We start from the raw sequence: 24,904 nt of genomic DNA on the forward strand, positions 1-24,904 counted from the left end.
GTCTCCCTGCTGCTGTGCTCAGTGCCAGTATAAGGACTGTATGTGACTAGCTAGTCTCCCTGCTGCAGAGCTCAGTGCCAGTATAAGGACAGTATGTGACTAGCTAGTCTCCCTGCTGCTGTGCTCAGTGCCAGTATAAGGACAGTATGTGACTAGCTAGTCTCCCTGCTGCTGTGCTCAGTGCCAGTATAAGGACAGTATGTGACTAGCTAGTCTCCCTGCTGCAGAGCTCAGTGCCAGTATAAGGACAGTATCTGACTAGCTAGTCTCCCTGCTGCTGTGCTCAGTGCCAGTATAAGGACAGTATGTGACTAGCTAGTCTCCCTGCTGCAGAGCCCAGTGCCAGTATAAGGACAGTATGTGACTAGCTAGTCTCCCTGCTGCTGTGCTCAGTGCCAGTATAAGGACAGTATGTGACTAGCTAGTCTCCCTGCTGCAGAGCCCAGTGCCAGTATAAGGACAGTATGTGATTAGCTAGTCTCCCTGCTGCAGAGCTCAGTGCCAGTATAAGGACGGTATGTGACTAGCTAGTCTCCCTGCTGCAGAGCTCAGTGCCAGTATAAGGACAGTATGTGAGTAGCTAGTCTCCCTGCTGCAGAGCTCAGTGCCAGTATAAGGACAGTATGTGAGTAGCTAGTCTCCCTGCTGCAGAGCTCAGTGCCAGTATAAGGACAGTATGTGATTAGCTAGTCTCCCTGCTGCATAGCTCAGTGCCAGTATAAGGACAGTATGTGAGTAGCTAGTCTCCCTGCTGCAGAGCTCAGTGCCAGTATAAGGACAGTATGTGACTAGCTAGTCTCCCTGCTGCAGAGCTCAGTGCCAGTATAAGGACAGTATGTGACTAGCTAGTCTCCCTGCTGCTGTGCTCAGTGCCAGTATAAGGACAGTATGTGACTAGCTAGTCTCCCTGCTGCAGAGCCCAGTGCCAGTATAAGGACAGTATGTGACTAGCTAGTCTCCCTGCTGCAGAGCCCAGTGCCAGTATAAGGACAGTATGTGACTAGCTAGTCTCCCTGCTGCAGAGCCCAGTGCCAGTATAAGGACTATGTGACTATCTAGTCTCCCTGCTGCTGTGCTCAGTGCCAGTATAAGGACAGTATGTGACTAGCTAGTCTCCCTGCTGTAGAGCCCAGTGCCAGTTTAAGGACAGTATGTGATTAGCTAGTCTCCCTGCTGCAGAGTTCAGTGCCAGTATAAGGACAGTATGTGACTAGCTAGTCTCCCTGCTGCAGAGCTCAGTGCCAGTATAAGGACAGTATGTGACTAGCTAGTCTCCCTGCTGCTGTGCTCAGTGCCAGTATAAGGACAGTATGTGACTAGCTAGTCTCCCTGCTGCTGAGCCCAGTGCCAGTATAAGGACAGTGTGACTAGCTAGTCTCCCTGCTGCTGTGCTCAGTGCCAGTATAAGGACAGTATGTGACTTGCTAGTCTCCCTGCTGCAGAGCTCAGTGCCAGTATAAGGACAGTATGTGACTAGCTAGTCTCCCTGCTGTAGAGCCCAGTGCCAGTATAAGGACAGTATGTGACTAGCTAGTCTCCCTGCTGCAGAGCTCAGTGCCAGTATAAGGACAGTATGTGACTAGCTAGTCTCCCTGCAGCTGAGCTCAGTGCCAGTATAAGGACAGTATGTGACTATCTAGTCTCCCTGCTGCATAGCTCAGTGCCAGTATAAGGACAGTATGTGACTAGCTAGTCTCCCTGCTGCTGAGCTCAGTGCCAGTATAAGGACAGTATGTGACTAGCTAGTCTCCCTGCTGCAGAGCCCAGTGCCAGTATAAGGACTATGTGACTAGCTAGTCTCCCTGCTGCTGAGCTCAGTGCCAGTATAAGGACAGTATGTGACTAGCTAGTCTCCCTGCTTCAAAGCCCAGTGCCAGTTTAAGGACAGTATATGACTAGCTAGTCTTCCTGTTGCATAACTCAGTGCCAGTATAAGGACAGTATGTGACTAGCTAGTCTCCCTGCTGCAGAGCTCAGTGCCAGTATAAGGACAGTATGTGACTAGCTAGTCTCCCTGCTGCAGAGCTCAGTGCCAGTATAAGGACAGTATGTGACTAGCTAGTCTCCCTGCTGCAGAGCTCAGTGCCAGTATAAGGACAGTATGTGACTAGCTAGTCTCCCTGCTGTAGAGCCCAGTGCCAGTATAAGGACTATGTGACTATCTAGTCTCCCTGCTGCATAGCTCAGTGCCAGTATAAGGACAGTATATGACTAGCTAGTCTCCCTGCTGCTGAGCTCAGTGCCAGTATAAGGACAGTATGTGACTAGCTAGTCTCCCTCCTGCAGAGCCCAGTGCCAGTATAAGGACTATGTGACTAGCTAGTCTCCCTGCTGCAGAGCCCAGTGCCAGTATAAGGACAGTATGTGACTAGCTAGTCTCCCTGCTGTAGAGCCCAGTGCCAGTATAAGGACAGTATGTGACTAGCTAGTCTCCCTGCTGCTGTGCTCAGTGCCAGTATAAGGACAGTATGTGACTAGCTAGTCTCCCTGCTGCAGAGCCCAGTGCCAGTATAAGGACAGTATGTGACTATCTAGTCTCCCTGCTGCAGAGCCCAGTGCCAGTATAAGGACAGTATGTGACTAGCTAGTCTCCCTGCTGCAGAGCTCAGTGCCAGTATAAGGACAGTATGTGACTAGCTAGTCTCCCTGCTGCAGAGCCCAGTGCCAGTATAAGGACAGTATGTGACTAGCTAGTCTCCCTGCTGCAGAGCTCAGTGCCAGTATAAGGACAGTATGTGATTAGCTAGTCTCCCTGCTGCAGAGCTCAGTGCCAGTATAAGGACTGTATGTGACTAGCTAGTCTCCCTGCTGCAGAGCTCAGTGCCAGTATAAGGACAGTATGTGACTAGCTAGTCTCCCTGCTGCAGAGCTCAGTGCCAGTATAAGGACAGTATGTGACTAGCTAGTCTCCCTGCTGCAGAGCTCAGTGCCAGTATAAGGACAGTATGTGACTAGCTAGTCTCCCTGCTGCAGAGCTCAGTGTCAGTATAAGGACAGTATGTGACTAGCTAGTCTCCCTGCTGCAGAGCTCAGTGCCAGTATAAGGACAGTATGTGATTAGCTAGTCTCCCTGCTGCAGAGCTCAGTGCCAGTATAAGGACAGTATGTGACTATCTAGTCTCCCTGCTGCAGAGCCCAGTGCCAGTATAAGGACAGTATGTGACTAGCTAGTCTCCCTGCAGCTGAGCTCAGTGCCAGTATAAGGACACTATGTGACTAGCTAGTCTCCCTGCTGCAGAGCTCAGTGCCAGTATAAGGACAGTATGTGACTATCTAGTCTCCCTGCAGCTGAGCTCAGTGCCAGTATAAGGACAGTATGTGACTAGCTAGTCTCCCTGCTGCAGAGCCCAGTGCCAGTATAAGGACAGTATGTGACTAGCTAGTCTCCCTGCTGCAGAGCTCAGTGCCAGTATAAGGACAGTATGTGACTAGCTAGTCTCCCTACTGTAGAGCCCAGTGCCAGTATAAGGACAGTATGTGACTAGCTAGTCTCCCTGCTGCAGAGCCCAGTGCCAGTATAAGGACAGTATGTGACTAGCTAGTCTCCCTGCTGCTGAGCTCAGTGCCAGTATAAGGACAGTATGTGACTAGCTAGTCTCCCTGCTGCAGAGTTCAGTGCCAGTATAAGGACAGTATGTGACTAGCTAGTCTCCCTGCTGCAGAGCCCAGTGCCAGTATAAGGACAGTATGTGACTAGCTAGTCTCCCTGCAGCTGAGCTCAGTGCCAGTATAAGGACAGTCCCTACAGTCCCTACAGTATAAGGACTGTATGTGACTAGCTAGTCTCCCTGCTGCAGAGCTCAGTGCCAGTATAAGGACAGTATGTGACTAGCTAGTCTCCCTGCTGCAGAGCTCAGTGCCAGTATAAGGACAGTATGTGACTAGCTAGTCTCCCTGCTGCAGGTCTCAGTGCCAGTATAAGGACAGTGTGACTAGCTAGTCTCCCTGCTGTAGAGCTCAGTGCCAGTATAAGGACTGTATGTGACTAGCTAGTCTCCCTGCTGCAGAGCCCAGTGCCAGTATAAGGACAGTATGTGACTAGCTAGTCTCCCTGCTGCAGAGCCCAGTGCCAGTATAAGGACAGTATGTGACTAGCTAGTCTCCCTGCTGCAGAACTCAGTGCCAGTATAAGGACAGTATGTGACTAGCTAGTCTCCCTGCTGCAGAGCCCAGTGCCAGTATAAGGACAGTATGTGACTAGCTAGTCTCCCTGCTGCAGAGCTCAGTGCCAGTATAAGGACACTATGTGACTAGCTAGTCTCCCTGCTGCAGAGCTCAGTGCCAGTATAAGGACAGTATGTGACTAGCTAGTCTCCCTGCTGCAGAGCCCAGTGCCAGTATAAGGACTATGTGACTAGCTAGTCTCCCTGCTGCAGAGCCCAGTGCCAGTGTAAGGACAGTATGTGACTAGCTAGTCTCCCTGCTGCTGTGCTCAGTGCCAGTATAAGGACACTATGTGACTAGCTAGTCTCCCTGCTGCAGAGCTCAGTGCCAGTATAAGGACAGTATGTGACTATCTAGTCTCCCTGTAGCTGAGCTCAGTGCCAGTATAAGGACAGTATGTGACTAGCTAGTCTCCCTGCTGCAGAGCCCAGTGCCAGTATAAGGACAGTATGTGACTAGCTAGTCTCCCTGCTGCTGAGCTCAGTGCCAGTATAAGGACAGTATGTGACTAGCTAGTCTCCCTGCTGCAGAGTTCAGTGCCAGTATAAGGACAGTATGTGACTAGCTAGTCTCCCTGCTGCAGAGCCCAGTGCCAGTATAAGGACAGTATGTGACTATCTAGTCTCCCTGCAGCTGAGCTCAGTGCCAGTATAAGGACAGTATGTGACTAGCTAGTCTCCCTGCTGCAGAGCCCAGTGCCAGTATAAGGACAGTATGTGACTATCTAGTCTCCCTGCAGCTGAGCTCAGTGCCAGTATAAGGACAGTATGTGACTAGCTAGTCTCCCTGCAGCTGAGCTCAGTGCCAGTATAAGGATAGTATGTGACTAGCTAGTCTCCCTGCTGCAGAGTTCAGTGCCAGTATAAGGACAGTATGTGACTAGCTAGTCTCCCTGCTGCAGAGCCCAGTGCCAGTATAAGGACAGTATGTGACTAGCTAGTCTCCCTGCTGCAGAGCTCAGTGCCAGTATAAGGACATTATGTGACTAGCTAGTCTCCCTGCTGCAGAGCTCAGTGCCAGTATAAGGACAGTATGTGACTAGCTAGTCTCCCTGCTGCAGAGCTCAGTGCCAGTATAAGGACAGTATGTGACTAGCTAGTCTTCCTGCTGCTGAGCTCAGTGCCAGTATAAGGACAGTATGTGATTAGCTAGTCTCCCTGCTGCAGAGCTCAGTGCCAGTATAAGGACAGTATGTGATTAGCTAGTCTCCCTGCTGCAGAGCTCAGTGCCAGTATAAGGACAGTATGTGATTAGCTAGTCTCCCTGCTGCAGAGCTCAGTGCCAGTATAAGGACAGTATGTGACTAGCTAGTCTCCCTGCTGCAGAGCCCAGTGCCAGTATAAGGACAGTATGTGACTAGCTAGTCTCCCTGCTGTAGATCCCAGTGCCAGTATAAGGACTATGTGATTAGCTAGTCTCCCTGCTGCATAGCTCAGTGCCAGTATAAGGACAGTATGTGACTAGCTAGTCTCCCTGCTGTAGAGCTCAGTGCCAGTATAAGGACTATGTGATTAGCTAGTCTCCCTGCTGTAGAGCTCAGTGCCAGTATAAGGACAGTATGTGACTAGCTAGTCTCCCTGCTGCAGAGCCCAGTGCCAGTATAAGGACAGTATGTGACTAGCTAGTCTCCCTGCTGCTGAGCTCAGTGCCAGTATAAGGACAGTATGTGACTAGCTAGTCTCCCTGCTGCAGAGCCCAGTGCCAGTATAATGACAGTATGTGACTAGCTAGTCTCCCTGCTGTAGATCCCAGTGCCAGTATAAGGACAGTATGTGACTAGCTAGTCTCCCTGCTGTAGATCCCAGTGCCAGTATAAGGACAGTATGTGACTAGCTAGTCTCCCTGCTGTAGATCCCAGTGCCAGTATAAGGACAGTATGTGACTAGCTAGTCTCCCTGCTGCAGAGCCCAGTGCCAGTATAAGGACAGTATGTGACTATCTAGTCTCCCTGCTGTAGATCCCAGTGCCAGTATAAGGACAGTATGTGACTAGCTAGTCTCCCTGCTGTAGATCCCAGTGCCAGTATAAGGACAGTATGTGATTAGCTAGTCTCCCTGCTGCATAGCTCAGTGCCAGTATAAGGACAGTATGTGACTAGCTAGTCTCCCTGCTGTAGAGCTCAGTGCCAGTATAAGGACTATGTGATTAGCTAGTGTCCCTGCTGTAGAGCTCAGTGCCAGTATAAGGACAGTATGTGACTAGCTAGTCTCCCTGCTGCAGAGCCCAGTGCCAGTATAAGGACAGTATGTGACTAGCTAGTCTCCCTGCTGCAGAGCCCAGTGCCAGTATAAGGACTGTATGTGACTAGCTAGTCTCCCTGCTGCAGAGCTCAGTGCCAGTATAAGGACAGTATGTGACTATCTAGTCTCCCTGCTGCATAGCTTAGTGCCAGTATAAGGACAGTATGTGACTAGCTAGTTTCCCTGCTGCAGAGCTCAGTGCCAGTATAAGGACTATGTGATTAGCTAGTCTCCCTGCTGCAGAGCTCAGTGCCAGTATAAGGACAGTATGTGACTAGCTAGTCTCCCTGCTGCAGAGCTCAGTGCCAGTATAAGGACAGTATGTGACTAGCTAGTCTCCCTGCTGCAGAGCTCAGTGTCAGTATAAGGACACTATGTGACTAGCTAGTCTTCCTGCTGCTGAGCTCAGTGCCAGTATAAGGACTATGTGATTAGCTAGTCTCCTACTCACAGTGCCAGTTTAAGGACTGAATTGATAATTGGCTTGCTGCAGGGTATGGACTGTATGTGACTAGCTGATCTTGCTGTTGGCTATAGTTTAACAGCTATACATTTGGGTAATTGATGAGAGGTGGTTTTGAGCATTCAGAGTTTTTGTGGCCAGAGGAAAATGACTCATGTCCTGCAAGATTTGTCATGTGCCAGAGTAGCAGTCAGCAGTGCCCACTTAGTGATATTGCAGTTTTAGGCTCTGACAGACATAAATAGACATCATTTACTACTGTAACTGTATTGAGAGCCAGCTTATATAGAAATCTGCTGTAAAATCTGGGTTCTTCCACTCCGCAGTTTAATCCCAGGTTTGTCCTGTCACTGCTCAGCCTTTAATATGGTGCTCAGTCCTACTGCTTTCACTTGGTTGCTATGATATAGGAATGAGTCATGGGCTGAGGGAAGAGTGGGGCCAACAGGTGTAACCTTGAGTCAGGGGACATTTGAAACGTCTCTTCTAAGAGTTGTCACATGGCAGAGGTGACAATCCATCCTTGGACTAATTAACTGGACATGGCCGCTAATTGCAGATGCCCCTTGTGTGTTTTATGACCATAGAATAATGGCTGCTGGTGGGTCAGACTGGAATTTGTCTGTCTGGACCTGCTCATGTGTTTTTGTACCCAGCCCCACATATAGTCCTTGTTATGGGTGGGGGGGGGGGGGTATGTGCATAAGAAGCGATAAAAGAGAAGATGAGCTAGATAGAGCATAGGTCTGATTGGTAGCTCCTGAGCAGAAGACCATGACTAATAACGTTTGGATAATTCTATATGTTTCTCTATAGAGATTGCTGTGAGTGTGTGAATAACTATTTGGTAATGTTTCTGGCTCTGAAATTAATAAAAGTCCTGATGTAGATACATTGATGACATGAAAGGAATGAAGGAGTCAGACAATAAGGAGGAGAGCAGGGAACTTTAGAGAAGGAAATAAAGTTTGTGAGATTCCAGGCAGGTCACATACACACAGTGACTTGCACAGCAGAGAGTGACAGCAGAAGGGAGGGAGAGAGAGAACACACTGAGAGCTCTAGAGGGAGGGGAGCAGTCTAGAGGGGAACCTAGCGGACACACACACTTTGCTGAGAAGCTGCAGTCAGCCGGGTACTGCTGCGTCTTCAGCCCTGAGGGTGGATCTGCCCTGCTGTACAGAGGGCAGGGCTGGTGGCCTTGGAGGAGGAGAGCAGCTGTGACTAAGTAGACAGGAGGGTGGCTAGCAACTGCACTCTAGGCTTAGCTAGGTAGTGAGCACAGTGCAGGGGACCACCCAACTACATACCCCCACTGCTGCTTGTCCTGGCTATGAACCCCTCAGACCCAAACCTATTCCCCACCCTGGTGGTGGTGGGACATATAGTGACAATGGTGGTGGTGTGGCATTGGAGGAAGAGGCGACGGGCACTGGAGAACGCTGAGGGTAAGACGGGGCGTGGATTCTATGGGTGGAGACGTGTAGGGGATGGAGAAGGCGTGTTAGGGACTTTAACCATTTGCCTGTCATAAACATCATGTTAATGCTTTGTTAGCACTGAACAGGTTAACTATCCATTACTTATCACTGATCTGGTCTACGGCACTGCAGCAGGTATCTGCCTCATGGTACCCAGGGCAAGAATAAAATAAGTTCTTACAGAAATATTCTGTGACTGCTGTGTATGAAAGTAAGAAGTATCTTTCTTTCCCTGCATAGCTGCAGCCCTGTCTGTGGGTCTTGTGTTGACAGAGAGGATCTGCAAGCCATGCTGTACTAGTGAGCCAGGGCAGGAAGGGGTTACAGAACAGTACTGGGGGCGTGGCCAGGAAACCTAAACATAACCATGTGTGCTGGAACATTAACTCTTTATTAACCAGCTCATTCACTCTCAGCTTCTCCAGATCTCGGGAAAGTTGTCTGGTAACCCATTCCTAACCAGCTTGTCCAAACCCCAGGAATCCAGTAGCCCATTTATATAACAAACATATCCTTTTTCCATATACAGAGCACTCATGGTCGTGTAGGTTGCAGTCAGATTCTGATGCCTACAGAGATTTTCTTGTTGTGTTGATACTTTCTGTTCTAATTTTAATATTAGACAAATGTCAGTGAGGCGTAGGCTGAATTCAGCAGGATCTACATCAGCATAAGAACTAGTTTTCCCTGCCCAGATGGGTTATTTACTTGTACAACATTGTTTTTGGCTAAATATTTTGACAGTTGAGGCAGTGCGAGACAGTGACATCTGAGAAATCACACTGAAAAGGGGAGATTATCAAACAAGTGGTTTTATCTGCCGGTGTAAGCTGCTACTTGACTGTTGCCAGAGATTAGTACAATACTGTAAGGGTGCTGGGGCACAGATATCTGTGAAAGGACAACCTGTCTAATGTGAAGGACAGGAGAATCTGATGACGAACTAAAGAGGCTGATTTGTGGGACCAACAACTGATTTTTATGTAGAAGACGGGCTGGCTCAATCCTGGTCTTATTGCTGGACATATCAGAGAATGATGTGTGAAATGGGGCCCATATATGATGTGGGGTGCAGGGTGTGTGATGTGGGGCGCAGGGGTTTGTGATGTGGGGCGCAGGGGTGTGTGATGTGGGGCGCAGGGGTGTGTGATGTGGGGCGCAGGGTGTGTGATGTGGGGCGCAGGGGGGGTGTGATGTGGGGCGAATAGGGGTGTGTGATGTGGGGCGCAGGGGTTTGTGATGTGGGGCGCAGGGGTTTGTGATGTGGGGCATATGGTGTGTGATGTGGGGCATATGGTGTGTGATGTGGGGCATATGGTGTGTGATGTGGGGCATATGGTGTGTGATGTGGGGCATATGGTGTGTGATGTGGGGTGCAGGGGTGTGTGATGTGGGGCGCAGGGTGTGTGATGTGGGGCGCAGGGGTGTGTGATGTGGGGCGCAGGGTGTGTGATGTGGGGCGCAGGGTGTGTGATGTGGGGCGCATGGTGTGTGATGTGGGGCGCAGGGGGGGTGTGATGTGGGGCGAATAGGGGTGTGTGATGTGGGGCATATGGTGTGTGATGTGGGGCACAGTTTTTTTTATAGGCTATTAGTAAATTTATACTTTTGGAACAAGAGGGGATGAGCCTATATGATGTTTGTTATTAACCCTCACACTGACACGGGTCACCAAGCACAATATAACAGAGCCAAGCAGCGTTACATTCAGTCCAAGGACACCGGTATCAGACTGGTGCAGGGTGGAGACCTCACCAGTGTGCGTTACCTACTTACACACCTGAAGATGTTTACATAATATGAGCACAGAGTGGTTAGAAGATAGGCCATGGGCCAGATGCTGCGGTGTATGTGGTGCGAGGTCTCCAGGAAGATGATCTTCATACTGAGAGTGAAGGGATATGAGCCTATCCCATACTGACAGGTTGGGGGGGGGGACACCTTCCCCTTACTGACAGGTGGGACACACACACTCCCGCACTGACAGGTGGTGACACCCTCCCCTTACTGACAGGTTGGGGGCACACACCCTCCCCTTACTGACAGCTGGGGACACGCACCCTCACCGCACTGACAGCTGGGGACACGCACCCTCACCGCACTGACAGCTGGGGACACGCACCCTCCCCGCACTGACAGCTGGGGACACGCACCCTCACCGCACTGACAGCTGGGGACAGGCACCCTCACTGCACTGATAGCTGGGGACATGCACCCTCCCCGCACTGATAGGGGGACGCCTCATACCAATAAGTGTACCAACTACACCAACCAATGGATTTAGTGTCAGGGACAGGTGCACCTCGTCACCTTTATAAGTCACTCACACGGTACAGCTGCACCTTTATAAGTCACTCACACGGTACAGCTGCACCTTGGCACCTTTATAAGTCACTCACACGTATAGGTGCACCAAGAGCTGTGTAAACTCCCTTCACAGTTATGTTAGAGCAGTGCAGATGAGACAGTTGTGCTCCGGCTCTACTGATAGTTCTGTAACCAGAAGAAACGTTTTCTTGATAAAGCTGATACATACAGGGCATTCAGACAAACACTGTCACTGACTGCTCTACACATTAATCACTGGGTCATTGCTCACACACTACTGTGAATAGTGTATCCTTCAACACACTGTTTAGGGTTAATTTGCCCCAAGGCCTGATTAAGTCATAGAAACCAGAATACTTCCGGGCATCACCTGATTAAGTCATATCATTATTACTATATCTAAAGCCGTTACGGAAACATCACAGGTGGTTATACCGGTTCCTATGGCATCTGTAGGGCAGGGTGCCAAGCCAGGCAAAGATGTATGCTGGGAAAAGACTAGAGAATCCCTCCCACTAACATTCCATAAATATACTTATGAGATATTAAACAGTATGAGATTGTAACATAAAATGTGTAGTTAAACAACTTCGCAATATACTTATTTCTTCTATAAGGTACGACGAGTCCACGGATTCATCCTTTACTTGTGGGATATTATCCTCCTGCTAACAGGAGGTGGCAAAGAGCACAACAGCAGAGCTGTCTATATAGCTCCTCCCTTAGCTCCACCCCCCAGTCATTCTCTTTGCCTACTCTAAGTACTAGGAAGGGTAAAGTGAAAGAGGTGATAAAATATTAGTTTTTATTTTCTTCAAGCAAGAGTTTTCTATTTTAAATGGTACCGGTGTGTACTATTTACTCTCAGGCAGCAGATGGATGAAGACTTCTGCCTGGAGGATGATGATCTTAGCATTTGTCACTAAGATCCAGAGCAGTTCCCACAGAGGCTGAGGGGTACAAGAAACTTCAGTGTGAGGAACGTTTTCATGCTATATAGCAATGAGGTATGTTCAGTCATTTTTTCTGGAGAGACTGTGTATTTCAGAAAGGCTGACAGTATCCCCATGAGGGTAAGGGTAAGCAGTAATTCTAAGAGTTATAGAAGGGCATTACTAAGCTTGCATAAGGGGCTAATAAAAAATGGTTGACACTGAGTTTTGAATCTTTGTGGGCAAACGTTTTGTGAACTGGGAGTGCTGTTAACGTTTTTTGGGCAATAACGTTTTTTGGCAACTTTATTGAGGGTACACTTGGCTTATTTTTTGGGTCTCAGAACTCACATGGCTAGTTTAAAACCGCTCTCCTGCGGTTCTTTGAGGCTGTAAAACCATTGAGTGAGATGGGCCGGGCCTATTTTCGCGCCTCAGATGCGCAGTTGTATTTACTTAGCAAGCAGCAAGCTCCAACTCCGGAGGGCCCTTGTGGAAGTATTGGGCCAAATCGAAGCTTTAACCCCATTTTTCCAATCCCTGAGGGCAGGTAAGCGCCACAGCAGGGCTGTGGCGAGGTGCTGGGGGTGGTTTTTTCCGGATTTAGGCCTTATTATCAATCCGGTTTGCACAATAAAGGGTTAAATGTTTGTTTTTCTTGTGGGGCAAACTTAACTACACAAATTGAGTCTTATATAAAAAATTTGAAAAGATTGGTGTATTTTAAAGCAGTTTTGCAGAACGTGAATGCTTTTTTTCTCTTAAAGGCGCAGTACCGTTTTTTAAGATTGTTATTTTTTCACTAAATAAAGTGTTTTCAAGCTTGTTTGTAGTCATTACTAGCCTGTTCAACATGTCTGACATTGAGGAAAGTCATTGTTCAATATGTTTAGAAGCCATTGTGGAACCCCCACTTAGAATGTGTCCCTCATGCACTGAAAGGTCAATAAATTGCAAAGAACATATTTTAGCTACTAAAAGTATGTTGCAGGATGATTCTCAGTCAGAAGGGAATCATGTTATGCCATCTAATTCTCCCCAAATGTCACAACCATTAACGCCCACACAAGCGACGCCAAGTACTTCTAGTGCGTCTAATTCTTTCACCCTGCAAGATATGGCCGCAGTTATGAATCCTACCCTCACAGAGGTTTTATCTAAGCTGCCTGGGTTGCAGGGGAAGCGCAGTAGGTCTGGTGTGAGAACAAATGCTGAGCCCTCTGACGCTTTATTAGCCATATCCGATGTACCCTCACAATGTTCTGAGTTGGGGGTGAGGGATTTGCTGTCTGAGGGAGAGATTTCTGATTCAGGAAAGATGTTCCCTCAGACGGAAACAGATATGACGGCTTTTAAATTTAAACTAGAACACCTCCGCTTGTTGCTCAGGGAGGTTTTAGCGACTCTGGATGATTGTGACCCTATTGTAGTTCCAGAGAAATTGTGTAAAATGGACAGATTTCTAGAGGTTCCTGTCTACACTGATGTTTTTTCGGACATTGTTACTAAGGAGTGGGATAGACCAGGTATTCCGTTCGCTCCCCCTCCTACTTTTAAGAAAATGTTTCCCATATCAGACACCATGCGGGATTCGTGGCAGACGGTCCCTAAGGTGGAGGGAGCTATTTCTACCCTGGCTAAGCGTACAACTATACCTATTGAGGACAGTTATGCTTTCAAAGATCCTATGGATAAAAAATTAGAGGGTCTCCTAAAGAAAATATTTGTTCATCAGGGTTTTCTTCTCCAACCTATAGCGTGTATTGTTCCTGTAACTACTGCAGCTTCTTTTTGGTTCGAGGCTCTGGAGGAGGCTCTTCAGGTTGAGACCCCATTAGATGATATTCTGGATAGAATTAGGGCTCTCAAGCTAGCTAATTCTTTCATTACAGATGCCGCTTTTCAACTGGCTAAATTAGCGGCAAAGAATTCAGGTTTTGCCATTTTAGCGCGTAGAGCGTTATGGCTTAAGTCCTGGTCTGCTGATGTGTCATCAAAATCTAAACATTTAGCCATCCCTTTCAAAGGTAAGACCCTATTCGGGCCTGAACCGGAAGAGATCATTTCAGACATCACTGGAGGGAAAGGCCATGCCCTTCCTCAGGATAAGACAAATAAGATGAGGACCAAACAAAATAATTTTCGTTCCTTTCAAAACTTCAAAGGTGGTCCCTCTACCTCTTCCCCTGCTGCAAAACAAGAGGGGAATTTTGCTCAATCCAAGTCAGTCTGGAGACCTAATCAGACTTAGAACAAAGGTAAACAGGCCAAGAAGCCCACTGCTGCCACCAAGACAGCATGAAGGGGTAGCCCCCGATCTGGGAACGGATCTAGTAGGGGGCAGACTTTCTCTCTTTGCTCAGGCTTGGGCAAGAGACGTTCAGGACTTCTGGGCTTTAGAAATCGTAACCCTGGGGTATCTTCTAGATTTCAAAGATTCTCCTCCAAGGGGGAGATTCCATCTTTCTCAATTGTCTGTAAACCAGACAAAAAGAGAGGCTTTCTTACGCTGTGTAGAAGACCTATATACCATGGGAGTGATCCGCCCAGTTCCGAAAACAGAACAGGGGCAGGGGTTTTACTCCAATCTGTTTGTGGTTCCCAAAAAAGAGGGAACCTTCAGACCAAATTTTAGATCTCAAGATCCTAAACAAATTCCTCAGAGTCCCATCTTTCAAGATGGAGACCATTCAGACTATTTTACCAATGATCCAGGAGGGTCAATATATGACCACCATGGACTTAAAGGATGCGTATCTACACATCCCTATCCACAAAGATCATCACCAGTTTCTCAGGTTCGCCTTTCTGGACAAGCATTACCAGTTTGTGGCTCTTCCCTTCGGGTTGGCCACAGCTCCCAGAATTTTCACAAAGGTGCTAGGGTCCCTTCTGGTGGTTCTAAGGCCGCGGGGCATATATCAATCATCAGGGGGGAACCAAGAGTTCTCTAGCGATGATAGAGGTTACCAAAATAATTTGATGGGCAGAGACTCACTCTTGCCATCTATCAGCAATCTATATCCCAGGAGTGGAGAACTGGGAACAGATTTTCTAAGTCGTCAGACTTTTCATCCGGGGGAGTGGGAACTCCATCTGGAGGTGTTTGCACAATTTATTCAGCAATGGGTCACACCAGAATTGGATCTGATGGCGTCTCGTCAGAACGCCAAACTTCCTTGTTACGGGTCCAGATCAAGCGGTAGATTCTCTAGCAGTACCCTGGTCGTTCAACCTGGCTTATGTGTTTCCACCATTTCCTCTCCTTCCTCGTTTGATTGCCAGAATCAAACAGGAGAGAGCTTCAGTGATTTTGATAGCGCCTGCGTGTCCACACAGGACTTGGTATGCAGACCTGGTGGACATGTCATCTCTTCCACCATGGACTCTTCCACTGAGACAGGACCTACTGATTCAGGGTCCGTTCCAGCATCCAAATCTAGTTTCTCTGCGGCTGACTGCCTGGAGATTGAACGCTTGATTTTATCCAAGCGGGGTTTCTCTGAGTCGGTCATAGATACCTTGATTCAGGCTCGAAAGCCTGTCACTAGGAAAATTTATGATAAGATATGGCGTAAATATCTTTATTGGTGTGAATCCAAAGGCTACTCATGGAGTAAGATCAGGATTCCTAGGATTTTGTCCTTTCTCCAAGAAGGATTGGAGAAGGGGCTATCAGCTAGTTCCCTAAAGGGACAAGTATCTGCCTTATCAATTCTACTGCACAAGCGTCTGGCAGATGTTCCAGACATTCAGTCGTTCTGTCAGGCTTTAGTTAGAATCCAGCCTGTGTTTAAACCTGTTGCTCCACCATGGAGTTTGAATTTAGTTCTTAAAGTTCTTCAAGGGGTTCCGTTTGAACCTATGCATTCCATAGATATTAAGCTTCTATCTTGGAAAGTTCTGTTTTTAGTTGCTATCTCTTCGGTTCGAAGAGTTTCTGAACTATCTGCATTGCAATGCGACTCACCTTATCTTGTTTTCCATGTTGATAAGGTGGTTTTGCGTACCAAACCTGGATTCCTTCCTAAGGTTGTTACTAATAGGAATATTAATCAGGAAATTGTTGTTCCTTCTCTGTGTCCTAATCCTTCCTCTAAGAAGGAGCGTCTGTTGCACAACTTGGACGTGGTTCGTGCTTTGAAGTTTTACTTGCAAGCGACCAAAGATTTCCGTCAAACATCTTCTTTGTTGTCTATTCTGGAAAACGTAGAGGTCAAAAAGCTACGACTACCTCTCTTTCCGTTTTCCGTTTGGCTTATGAGACTGCTGGACAGCAGCCTCCTGAAAGAATTACAGCTCACTCTACTAGAGCGGTGGCTTCCACATGGGCTTTTAAAAATGATGCTTCTGTTGAACAGATTTGTAAGGCTGCGACTTGGTCTTCGCTCCATACCTTTTCCATATTTTACAAATTTGATACTTTTGCTTCTTCGGAGGCTATTTTTGGGAGAAAAGTTCTTCAAGTAGTGGTGCCTTCTGTTTAGCCATCTGTCTTGTCCCTCCCGTTCATCCGTGTCCTCAAGCTTTGGTATTGTATCCCACAAGTAAAGGATGAATCCGTGGACTCGTCGTACCTTATAGAAGCAAAGTAAATTTATGCTTACCTGATAAATTAATTTCTTCTATGGTACGACAAGTCCACGGCCCACCCTGTCATTTTAAGACAGATTATATTTTTTTATTTTAAACTTCAGTCACCTCTGCACCTTTTAGTTTCTCCTTTTTCTTCCTGTTCCTTCGGTCGAATGACTGGGGGGTGGAGCTAAGGGAGGAGCTATATAGACAGCTCTGCTGTGGTGCTCTTTACCACTTCCTGTTAGCAGGAGGATAATATCCCACAAGTAAAGGATGAATCCGTGGACTCGTCGTACCATAGAAGAAATTAATTTATCAGGTAAGCTTAAATTAACTTTTTGTCCCTTTTTCCACTCACTGTTGGTTTTCTAAATTCCACTGAGTTTCTATAAATTAATGGGTGCCCCCATGTTTTAACTTAAGTTGCCATTTATCTGTTTCCCCTGCTGAAGATAATCTGAGACAGATATAAAACAAAACAGGGAATAATTGACTGTCCAAACAAGGCTGTGTGGAACAGTCTTGCTTGCCTATATCAAACGCCATTGTCTGCAGCCCCTGTTAGTTATATGTCTACATCAGACCTCAGATCAGACCCCATTATCTGTAGCCCCTGTAAGTTATATGCCTACATCAGACCTCCGATCAGACCTTATTGTCTGTAGCACCTGTTAGTTATATATCTACATCAGACCTCAGATCATACCCCATTGTCTGCAGGCCCTGTTAGTTATATGTCTACATCAGACCTCACATCAGACTCCATTGTCTACAGCTCCTGTTAGTTATAGTTAGTTAGTGATAGTTTGGTTCATAAATACCGAAGTGGTTAATACTGTTTAAATCACCTTTGAGTGACAAGACACCCGTGGGTATTTCAGAGAATATCATATAATCATTAATTATGATACATTGACATTTTATAAGCTGATGGGGATCTCCACAACCTGGGTCCTCAATACGTGATTATTACCACTCACACCCCTCTCATAGAGGAAAGCATAACTATTAGTAGGCTAGCCACACCTCGAATGTGATACAGGACCCTATTAAAGAGGGTGACACACGAGATATATGTAGCACCCCTATAAATAGTGAGTGCATCCTCTGGAGAACATACCGGGAATTACTATATAGACAATTTGATAATTCTCCTTAGGAGTCTCATTCTTTCACCACCTCACTGTCTGTGATTTTTAATTTTTCGTATTTATTTTAATATTTTTATTAAAAGTTAAGTTTTAAATCCGCCCTACTTTGGGCTTTTCTACCTATGGTATCATTGGCATACATTTGACCCCATGCTGTTGAGTGCTATTCAAGTACATTCTTTCAATTGTGTCCAGCAATTGATACTTTCTAGCCTGTTAGTTATATGCCTACATCAGACCTCAGATCAGACCCCATTGTCTGTAGCCCCTGTTAGTTATCTCTCTACATCCGACCTCAGAGCAGACCCCTATCTCTGTAGCCTCTGTTAGTTAAATGTCTACATCAGACCTCCGATCAGACCCCATTGTCTGTAGCCCCTGTTAGTTATATGTCTACATCAGACCTCAGATCAGACCCCATTGTCTGTACCCCATTGTCTGTATCCCCTGTTAGTTTTACATCTACATCAGACCCCATTGTCTGCAGCCCCTGTTATATGTCTAGATCAGACCCCTATGTCTGTAGCCCCTGTTAGTTATATGTCTACATCAGACCTCAGAGCAGACCCCTATCTCTGTAGCCTCTGTTAGTTAAATGTCTACATCAGACCTCCGATCAGACCCCATTGTCTGTAGCCCCTGTTAGTTATATGTCTACATCAGACCTCAGATCAGACCCCATTGTCTGTATCCCCTGTTAGTTATATGCCTACATCAGACCTCAGATCAGACCCCATTGTCTGTATCCCCTGTTAGTTATATGCCTACATCAGACCTCAGATCAGACCCCATTGTCTGTATCCCCTGTTAGTTATATGCCTACATCAGACCTCAGACAGACCCCATTGTCTTCAGCCCCTGTTAGTTATATGTCTGCATCAGACCCCTATGTCTGTAGCCCCTGTTAGTTATATGTCTACATCAGACCTCAGAGCAGACCCCTATCTCTATAGCCTCTGTTAGTTAAATGTCTACATCAGACCTCCGATCAGACCCCATTGTCTGTAGCCCCTGTTAGTTATATGCCTACATCAGACCTCAGATCAGACCTCATTGCCTGCAGCCCCTATTATTTATATATCTACATCAGACCTCAGATCAGACCCCATTGTCTGCAGCCCCTGTTAGTTATATGCTTACATCAGTCCTCAGATGAGACCCAATTGTCTGTAGTTCTGTTAGTTATATGCTTACATCAGACCTCAGATCAGACTCAATTGTCTGTATCCCCTGTTATATGTCTACATCAGACACCATTGTCTGAATCCCCTGTTCGTTATATGCCTACATCAGACCTCAGTTCAGACCCCATTGTCTGAATCCCGTTAGTTATATGCCTACGTCAGACCTCAGATCAGACCTCATTGTCTGTTGCCCCTGTTAGTTATATGTCTACATCAGATCCCATTGTCTGTATTCCCTGTTAGTTATATGCCTACATCAGACCTCAGTTCAGACCCCAATGTCTGCATCCCGTTACTTATATGCCAACATCAGATCCCAGTGTCTGTATCCCCCGTTAGTTATATGCTTACATCAGACCTCAGATCAGACCTCATTGTCTGTAGCCCCTGTTAGTTATGTCTACATCAAACCTCAGATCCGACCCTATTGTCTGTAGCCCCTGTTAGTTATATGCCCACATCAGATCTCAGATCAGACCCCATTGTCTGTAGCCCCTTTTAGTTATATGTCTACATCATACCTCAGATCAGATCCCATTGTCTGTAGCTCCTGTTAGTTATATGTCTACATCAGACCTCAGATCAGACCTCATTGTCTGTATCCCCTGTTAGTTATACATCTACATCAGACCTCATTGTCTGCAGCCCCTGTTAGTTATATGTCTACATCAGACCTCAGATTATACCCCATTGTCTGTATCCCCTGTTAGTTATATGCCTACATCAGACCTCAGATCAGACCCCATGGTCTGTATCCCCTGTTAGTTATATGTCTACATCAGACCTCAGATCAGATCCCATTGTCTGTAGCTCCTGTTAGTTATATGTCTAGATCAGACCCCATTGTCTGTATCCCCTGTTAGTTATACATCTACATCAGACCTCATTGTCTGCAGCCCCTGTTAGTTATATGTCTACATCAGACCTCAGATTAGACCCCGTTGTCTGTATCCCCTGTTAGTTATATGCCTACATCAGACCTCAGATCAGACCCCATTGTCTGTATCCCCTGTTAGTTATATGTCTACATCAGACCTCAGATCAGATCCCATTGTCTGTAGCTCCTGTTAGTTATATGTCTAGATCAGACCTCATTGTCTGTATCCCCTGTTAGTTATACATCTACATCAGACCTCATTGTCTGCAGCCCCTGTTAGTTATATGTCTACATCAGACCTCAGATTAGACCCCGTTGTCTGTATCCCCTGTTAGTTATATGCCTACATCAGACCTCAGATCAGACTCCATTGTCTGTATCCCCTGTTAGTTATATGTCTACATCAGACCTCAGATCAGACCCCATTGTCGGTATCCCCTGTTAGTTATATGCCTACATCAGACCTCAGATCAGACCCCATTGTCTGTAGCTCCTGTTAGTTATATGTCTACATCAGACCTCAGATCAGACCCCATTGTCTGTATCCCCTGTTAGTTATATGCCTACATCAGACCTCAGATCAGACCCCATTGTCTGTATCCCCTGTTAGTTATATGCCTACATCAGACCTCAGATCAGACCCCATTGTCTGTATCCCCTGTTAGTTATATGCCTACATCAGACCTCAGATCAGACCCCATTGTCTGTAGCTCCTGTTAGTTATATGCCTACATCAGACCTCAGATCAGACCCCATTGTCTGTATCCCCTGTTAGTTATACATCTACATCAGACCTCATTGTCTGCAGCCCCTGTTAGTTATATGTCTACATCAGACCTCAGATTATACCCCATTGTCTGTATCCCCTGTTAGTTATATGCCTACATCAGACCTCAGATCAGACCCCATGGTCTGTATCCCCTGTTAGTTATATGTCTACATCAGACCTCAGATCAGATCCCATTGTCTGTAGCTCCTGTTAGTTATATGTCTAGATCAGACCCCATTGTCTGTATCCCCTGTTAGTTATACATCTACATCAGACCTCATTGTCTGCAGCCCCTGTTAGTTATATGTCTACATCAGACCTCAGATTAGACCCCGTTGTCTGTATCCCCTGTTAGTTATATGCCTACATCAGACCTCAGATCAGACCCCATGGTCTGTATCCCCTGTTAGTTATATGTCTACATCAGACCTCAGATCAGATCCCATTGTCTGTAGCTCCTGTTAGTTATATGTCTAGATCAGACCCCATTGTCTGTATCCCCTGTTAGTTATACATCTACATCAGACCTCATTGTCTGCAGCCCCTGTTAGTTATATGTCTACATCAGACCTCAGATTAGACCCCGTTGTCTGTATCCCCTGTTAGTTATATGCCTACATCAGACCTCAGATCAGACCCCATGGTCTGTATCCCCTGTTAGTTATATGTCTACATCAGACCTCAGATCAGATCCCATTGTCTGTAGCTCCTGTTAGTTATATGTCTAGATCAGACCTCATTGTCTGTATCCCCTGTTAGTTATACATCTACATCAGACCTCATTGTCTGCAGCCCCTGTTAGTTATATGTCTACATCAGACCTCAGATTAGACCCCGTTGTCTGTATCCCCTGTTAGTTATATGCCTACATCAGACCTCAGATCAGACTCCATTGTCTGTATCCCCTGTTAGTTATATGTCTACATCAGACCTCAGATCAGACCCCATTGTCGGTATCCCCTGTTAGTTATATGCCTACATCAGACCTCAGATCAGACCCCATTGTCTGTAGCTCCTGTTAGTTATATGTCTACATCAGACCTCAGATCAGACCCCATTGTCTGTATCCCCTGTTAGTTATATGCCTACATCAGACCTCAGATCAGACCCCATTGTCTGTATCCCCTGTTAGTTATATGCCTACATCAGACCTCAGATCAGACCCCATTGTCTGTATCCCCTGTTAGTTATATGCCTACATCAGACCTCAGATCAGACCCCATTGTCTGTAGCTCCTGTTAGTTATATGCCTACATCAGACCTCAGATCAGACCCCATTGTCTGTATCCCCTGTTAGTTATATGGCTACATCAGACTTCAGATCAGACCCTATTGTCTGTATCCCCTGTTAGTTATAGGTTTACATCAGACCTAAGATCAGACCCCATTGTCTGTAGCTCCTGTTAGTTATAGGTTTACATCAGACCTCAGATCAGACCCCATTGTCTGTAGGTCCTGTTAGTTATAGGTGTACATCAGACCTCAGATCAGACCCCATTGTCTGTATCCCCTGTTAGTTATATGCCTACATCAGACCTAAGATCAGACCCCATTGTCTGTATCCCCTGTTAGTTATAGGTTTACATCAGACCTCAAATCAGACCCCATTGTCTGTAGGTCCTGTTAGTTATAGGTGTACATCAGACCTCAGATCAGACCCCATTGTCTGTATCCCCTGTTAGTTATATGCCTACATCAGACCTCAGATCAGACCCCATTGTCTGTATCCCCTGTTAGTTATATGCCTACATCAGACCTCAGATCAGACCCCATTGTCTGTATCCCCTGTTAGTTATATGCCTACATCAGACCTCAGATCAGACCCCATTGTCTGTATCCCCTGTTAGTTATATGCCTACATCAGACCTCAGATCAGACCCCATTGTCTGTATCCCCTGTTAGTTATATGGCTACATCAGACTTCAGATCAGACCCCATTGTCTGTATCCCCTGTTAGTTATAGGTTTACATCAGACTTCAGATCAGACCCCATTATCTGTTACTCCCTGCCATACCCAGATAGTGGTTTGTCTTTTTTTTTTTTGTAACTTAGGTTTTACTGTTGAATTTCAGGTCTTTCCAGCTGAATAGTGGCGCCTGGCAGCCCTTAGTAATTTCATGCATTTGGCGGCAGGAAAAGCCGTACATTTTTTAATGTTGTACTTTATGACATTCGACCTAACTTGAAAGCAAAGAATTTAGTGACATTCCTGCACCTTAGTCCAGTACATCTGAGTAAATACCTGACCTGCTGCAACAAGCGCTGCTTCAGCAAGGTAATCTTGCAGTGCAGGGGTTAACAGTGCTGCCAGTGCAGTTTACAGGAAACTCTTGTTGGTACCAGGAGACTGCGTATGTTTTTTGGCAGCGCTCTCCTCCAGCTGCTACTGATAAGCGCTAGTTATTACTGTAATATAACTGCAGGATCAGTCTTAGAGTAACAGATCCCCCCCCAGGTCCCCAGCGGCTGTGCCAGAGTCCTGCGCTCCTGAATGTGTTGTCTCATTTTCCGCAGGACCTACTGTCTCTTAGTTTTATAACTGAGGACAATATTGGGAAGTAAATATTTGATGTTATTGGCTACTATATGACTTGTACACATGAAATAGCTGGAAGCGTATGTAAGTGGTAGGCTTAGGATTCAGTACACTGGACCTGTAATCCTCGTTAGTGATATTATTATTTATATGAGATTGTGATCTAATGGTGAAACTCTCATCTTAACTAACACAAGATAGTTGTATAATTCTGCCCACAGAGCTTACAATCTAATGGTCATAAGGTCTCATGGTATTATAGAAGACACATCACCATGGATTTATATTCTAGAGACAAAATGAGAGCTCCGGACCAAGGGGTGTGAAACCTCATATTTTTCTTTTATCATACAGATAGAGAAGCGATTTTAAACAACTTTCTAATTCTCTTCTATTATCAAATTGTCTTTGTTCTCTTGGTATCTTTTGCTGAAAAGCAGGGACATATGCTTTGGAGCCGGCCTATTTCTGGAGCACTAAATGGCAGCAGTTTTGCAAGAATGTTACCCATTTGCAAGCGTTATATCCTACCGTGTAGTGCTCCAGATGCTACTTGGGTATCTCTTCAGCATATTATAGGAACAAAGCAAATTTGAAGTAAACTGAAAAAGTTTTTTAAAATGGTCTGAATCCTAAAATAACTTTTTGGGGTTTCATATCCCTTTATAATCTAGCAGTAAAATGTGAAACCCAAAGTAAACCAGCTCCTGCCGCACTACCGCGTCATGCTGCATATTCACTAGTTGTATGATGTGTTATTGACATCAGTTTAGGTTCTGTACCAAGAAGCTAGCAATCTGTTCTTATTCCAGGACACCCTGCACCATCTAGTGGGACACTGGGAGACCCTGCAACATGCAGCTAATAGTTTAGTGATATAAAGGGAATCTCTACACTATGGAGCTAGCGATCTAATGAGAGATTTGCCTACATGGTTTTACAGTTAGTGGCTGCATTTGCCTTTTTTATGCCATATTATGTCCCCTAGAGATCATTTAATGTTGGGCGTTTTCTCTTGTGTTTACTTAGTAACCAGAGGATAATGACAGAAGCTTTAGTGACAATGTATCACCAGCGTTGGCCACTGGATGAGTCACAGGAGGATGTGAGGATGCACAGGGTTAATCACGTTAGCTGAGGTTTAACCGGTTGTGGGGAGGCAGAGAGAGGTTCCTTATTGTCTGTATTTAGCTTTTATGTGATCTATTCTGCCTCAAACCATCCATCTGCTTCACATTTTCATATCAGGGAAACTTGCAAATAGTTTTGTATCTTTGTCTTTATTAAAGGGGTATTACAGTAATGCTTTTTGCTGCATTTCTAGGTAATATTTGTGTGCATTTTATTATTATTTTGGTTATTTGCTCGTGGGGCTGTGGGAGTTGTCCTTATTAGCCAATGAGTATCTTTCCCAGGCAATGATTTGTGCACAAACATGCACATCCTTATGCTTTCTCAACAGTTTCCTTACCTGCTGACGCCTGTCTCTTTGTTCGGGAGTTGTTTGAGGGATGTAATGTGTCCCTCTGATTTAGTATAGGCCACTGATTTATACCTCAGATTTAGTGCAAGTCACTGATTTGTCCCTCTGATTTAGTGCAAGTCACTGATTTGTCCCTCTGATTTAGTGTAAGTCACTGATTTGTCCCTCTGATTTAGTGTAAGTCACTGATTTGTCCCTCTGATTTAGTGCAAGTCACTGATTTGTCCCTCTGATTTAGTGCAAGTCACTGATTTATACCTCAGATTTAGTGTAAGTCACTGATTTGTCCCTCTGATTTAGTGTAAGTCACTGATTTGTCCCTCTGATTTAGTGTAAGTCACTGATTTGTCCCTCTGATTTAGTGTAAGTCACTGATTTGTCCCTCTGATTTAGTGTAAGTCACTGATTTGTCCCTCTGATTTAGTGTAAGTCACTGATTTGTCCCTCTTAGCTGTGTAAAACCAGTAGTTTTAGGTTTCGGCTTTATCATAATGGTACAACTAAGATTTTTCTGGTTTTGTTTTCACTGTTTAGAAAGTCCCTTTTGTGTCTGTGTTTTCCTTGACATTGGCATAGCTAGTTGGGCAAGTGTAGCTGGTACTAGAACGGGTTACTTTTGCCCAGTAGTAGCGCCTTGTCTGGGTAACACACCAGCTGCAGGCCAGATGATGTCTGTGAGGTTCTCGAGTAGGATACATTACTTGTTCTGATTCTTGT

General features: G+C 45.9%; 1 protein-coding gene across 14 annotated transcripts in view; it reads left to right on the plus strand.

Annotated features, from left to right (window-relative positions):
* The window catches only part of PLEC (plectin), a 476,113-nt gene that overhangs the window by 224,453 nt on the left and 226,756 nt on the right, over positions 1 to 24,904 (plus strand). For 4 of the 14 annotated variants that reach the window (XM_053715472.1, XM_053715476.1, XM_053715474.1 and 1 more), the window contains exon 1: positions 8,061 to 8,315. The exons of the other annotated variants lie outside the window; for them this stretch is intronic. In XM_053715472.1, coding sequence (XP_053571447.1) covers positions 8,201 to 8,315 — 115 coding nt within the window. In that variant the 5' untranslated portion in view covers positions 8,061 to 8,200. Of the gene's footprint in view, positions 1 to 8,060; positions 8,316 to 24,904 lie in introns of those variants that run through there. 14 annotated transcript variants of the gene reach the window in all.

This window comes from Bombina bombina, chromosome 5 (assembly GCF_027579735.1).
Source record: "Bombina bombina isolate aBomBom1 chromosome 5, aBomBom1.pri, whole genome shotgun sequence".
In the NCBI taxonomy this organism is placed as follows: Eukaryota; Metazoa; Chordata; class Amphibia; order Anura; family Bombinatoridae; genus Bombina; species Bombina bombina.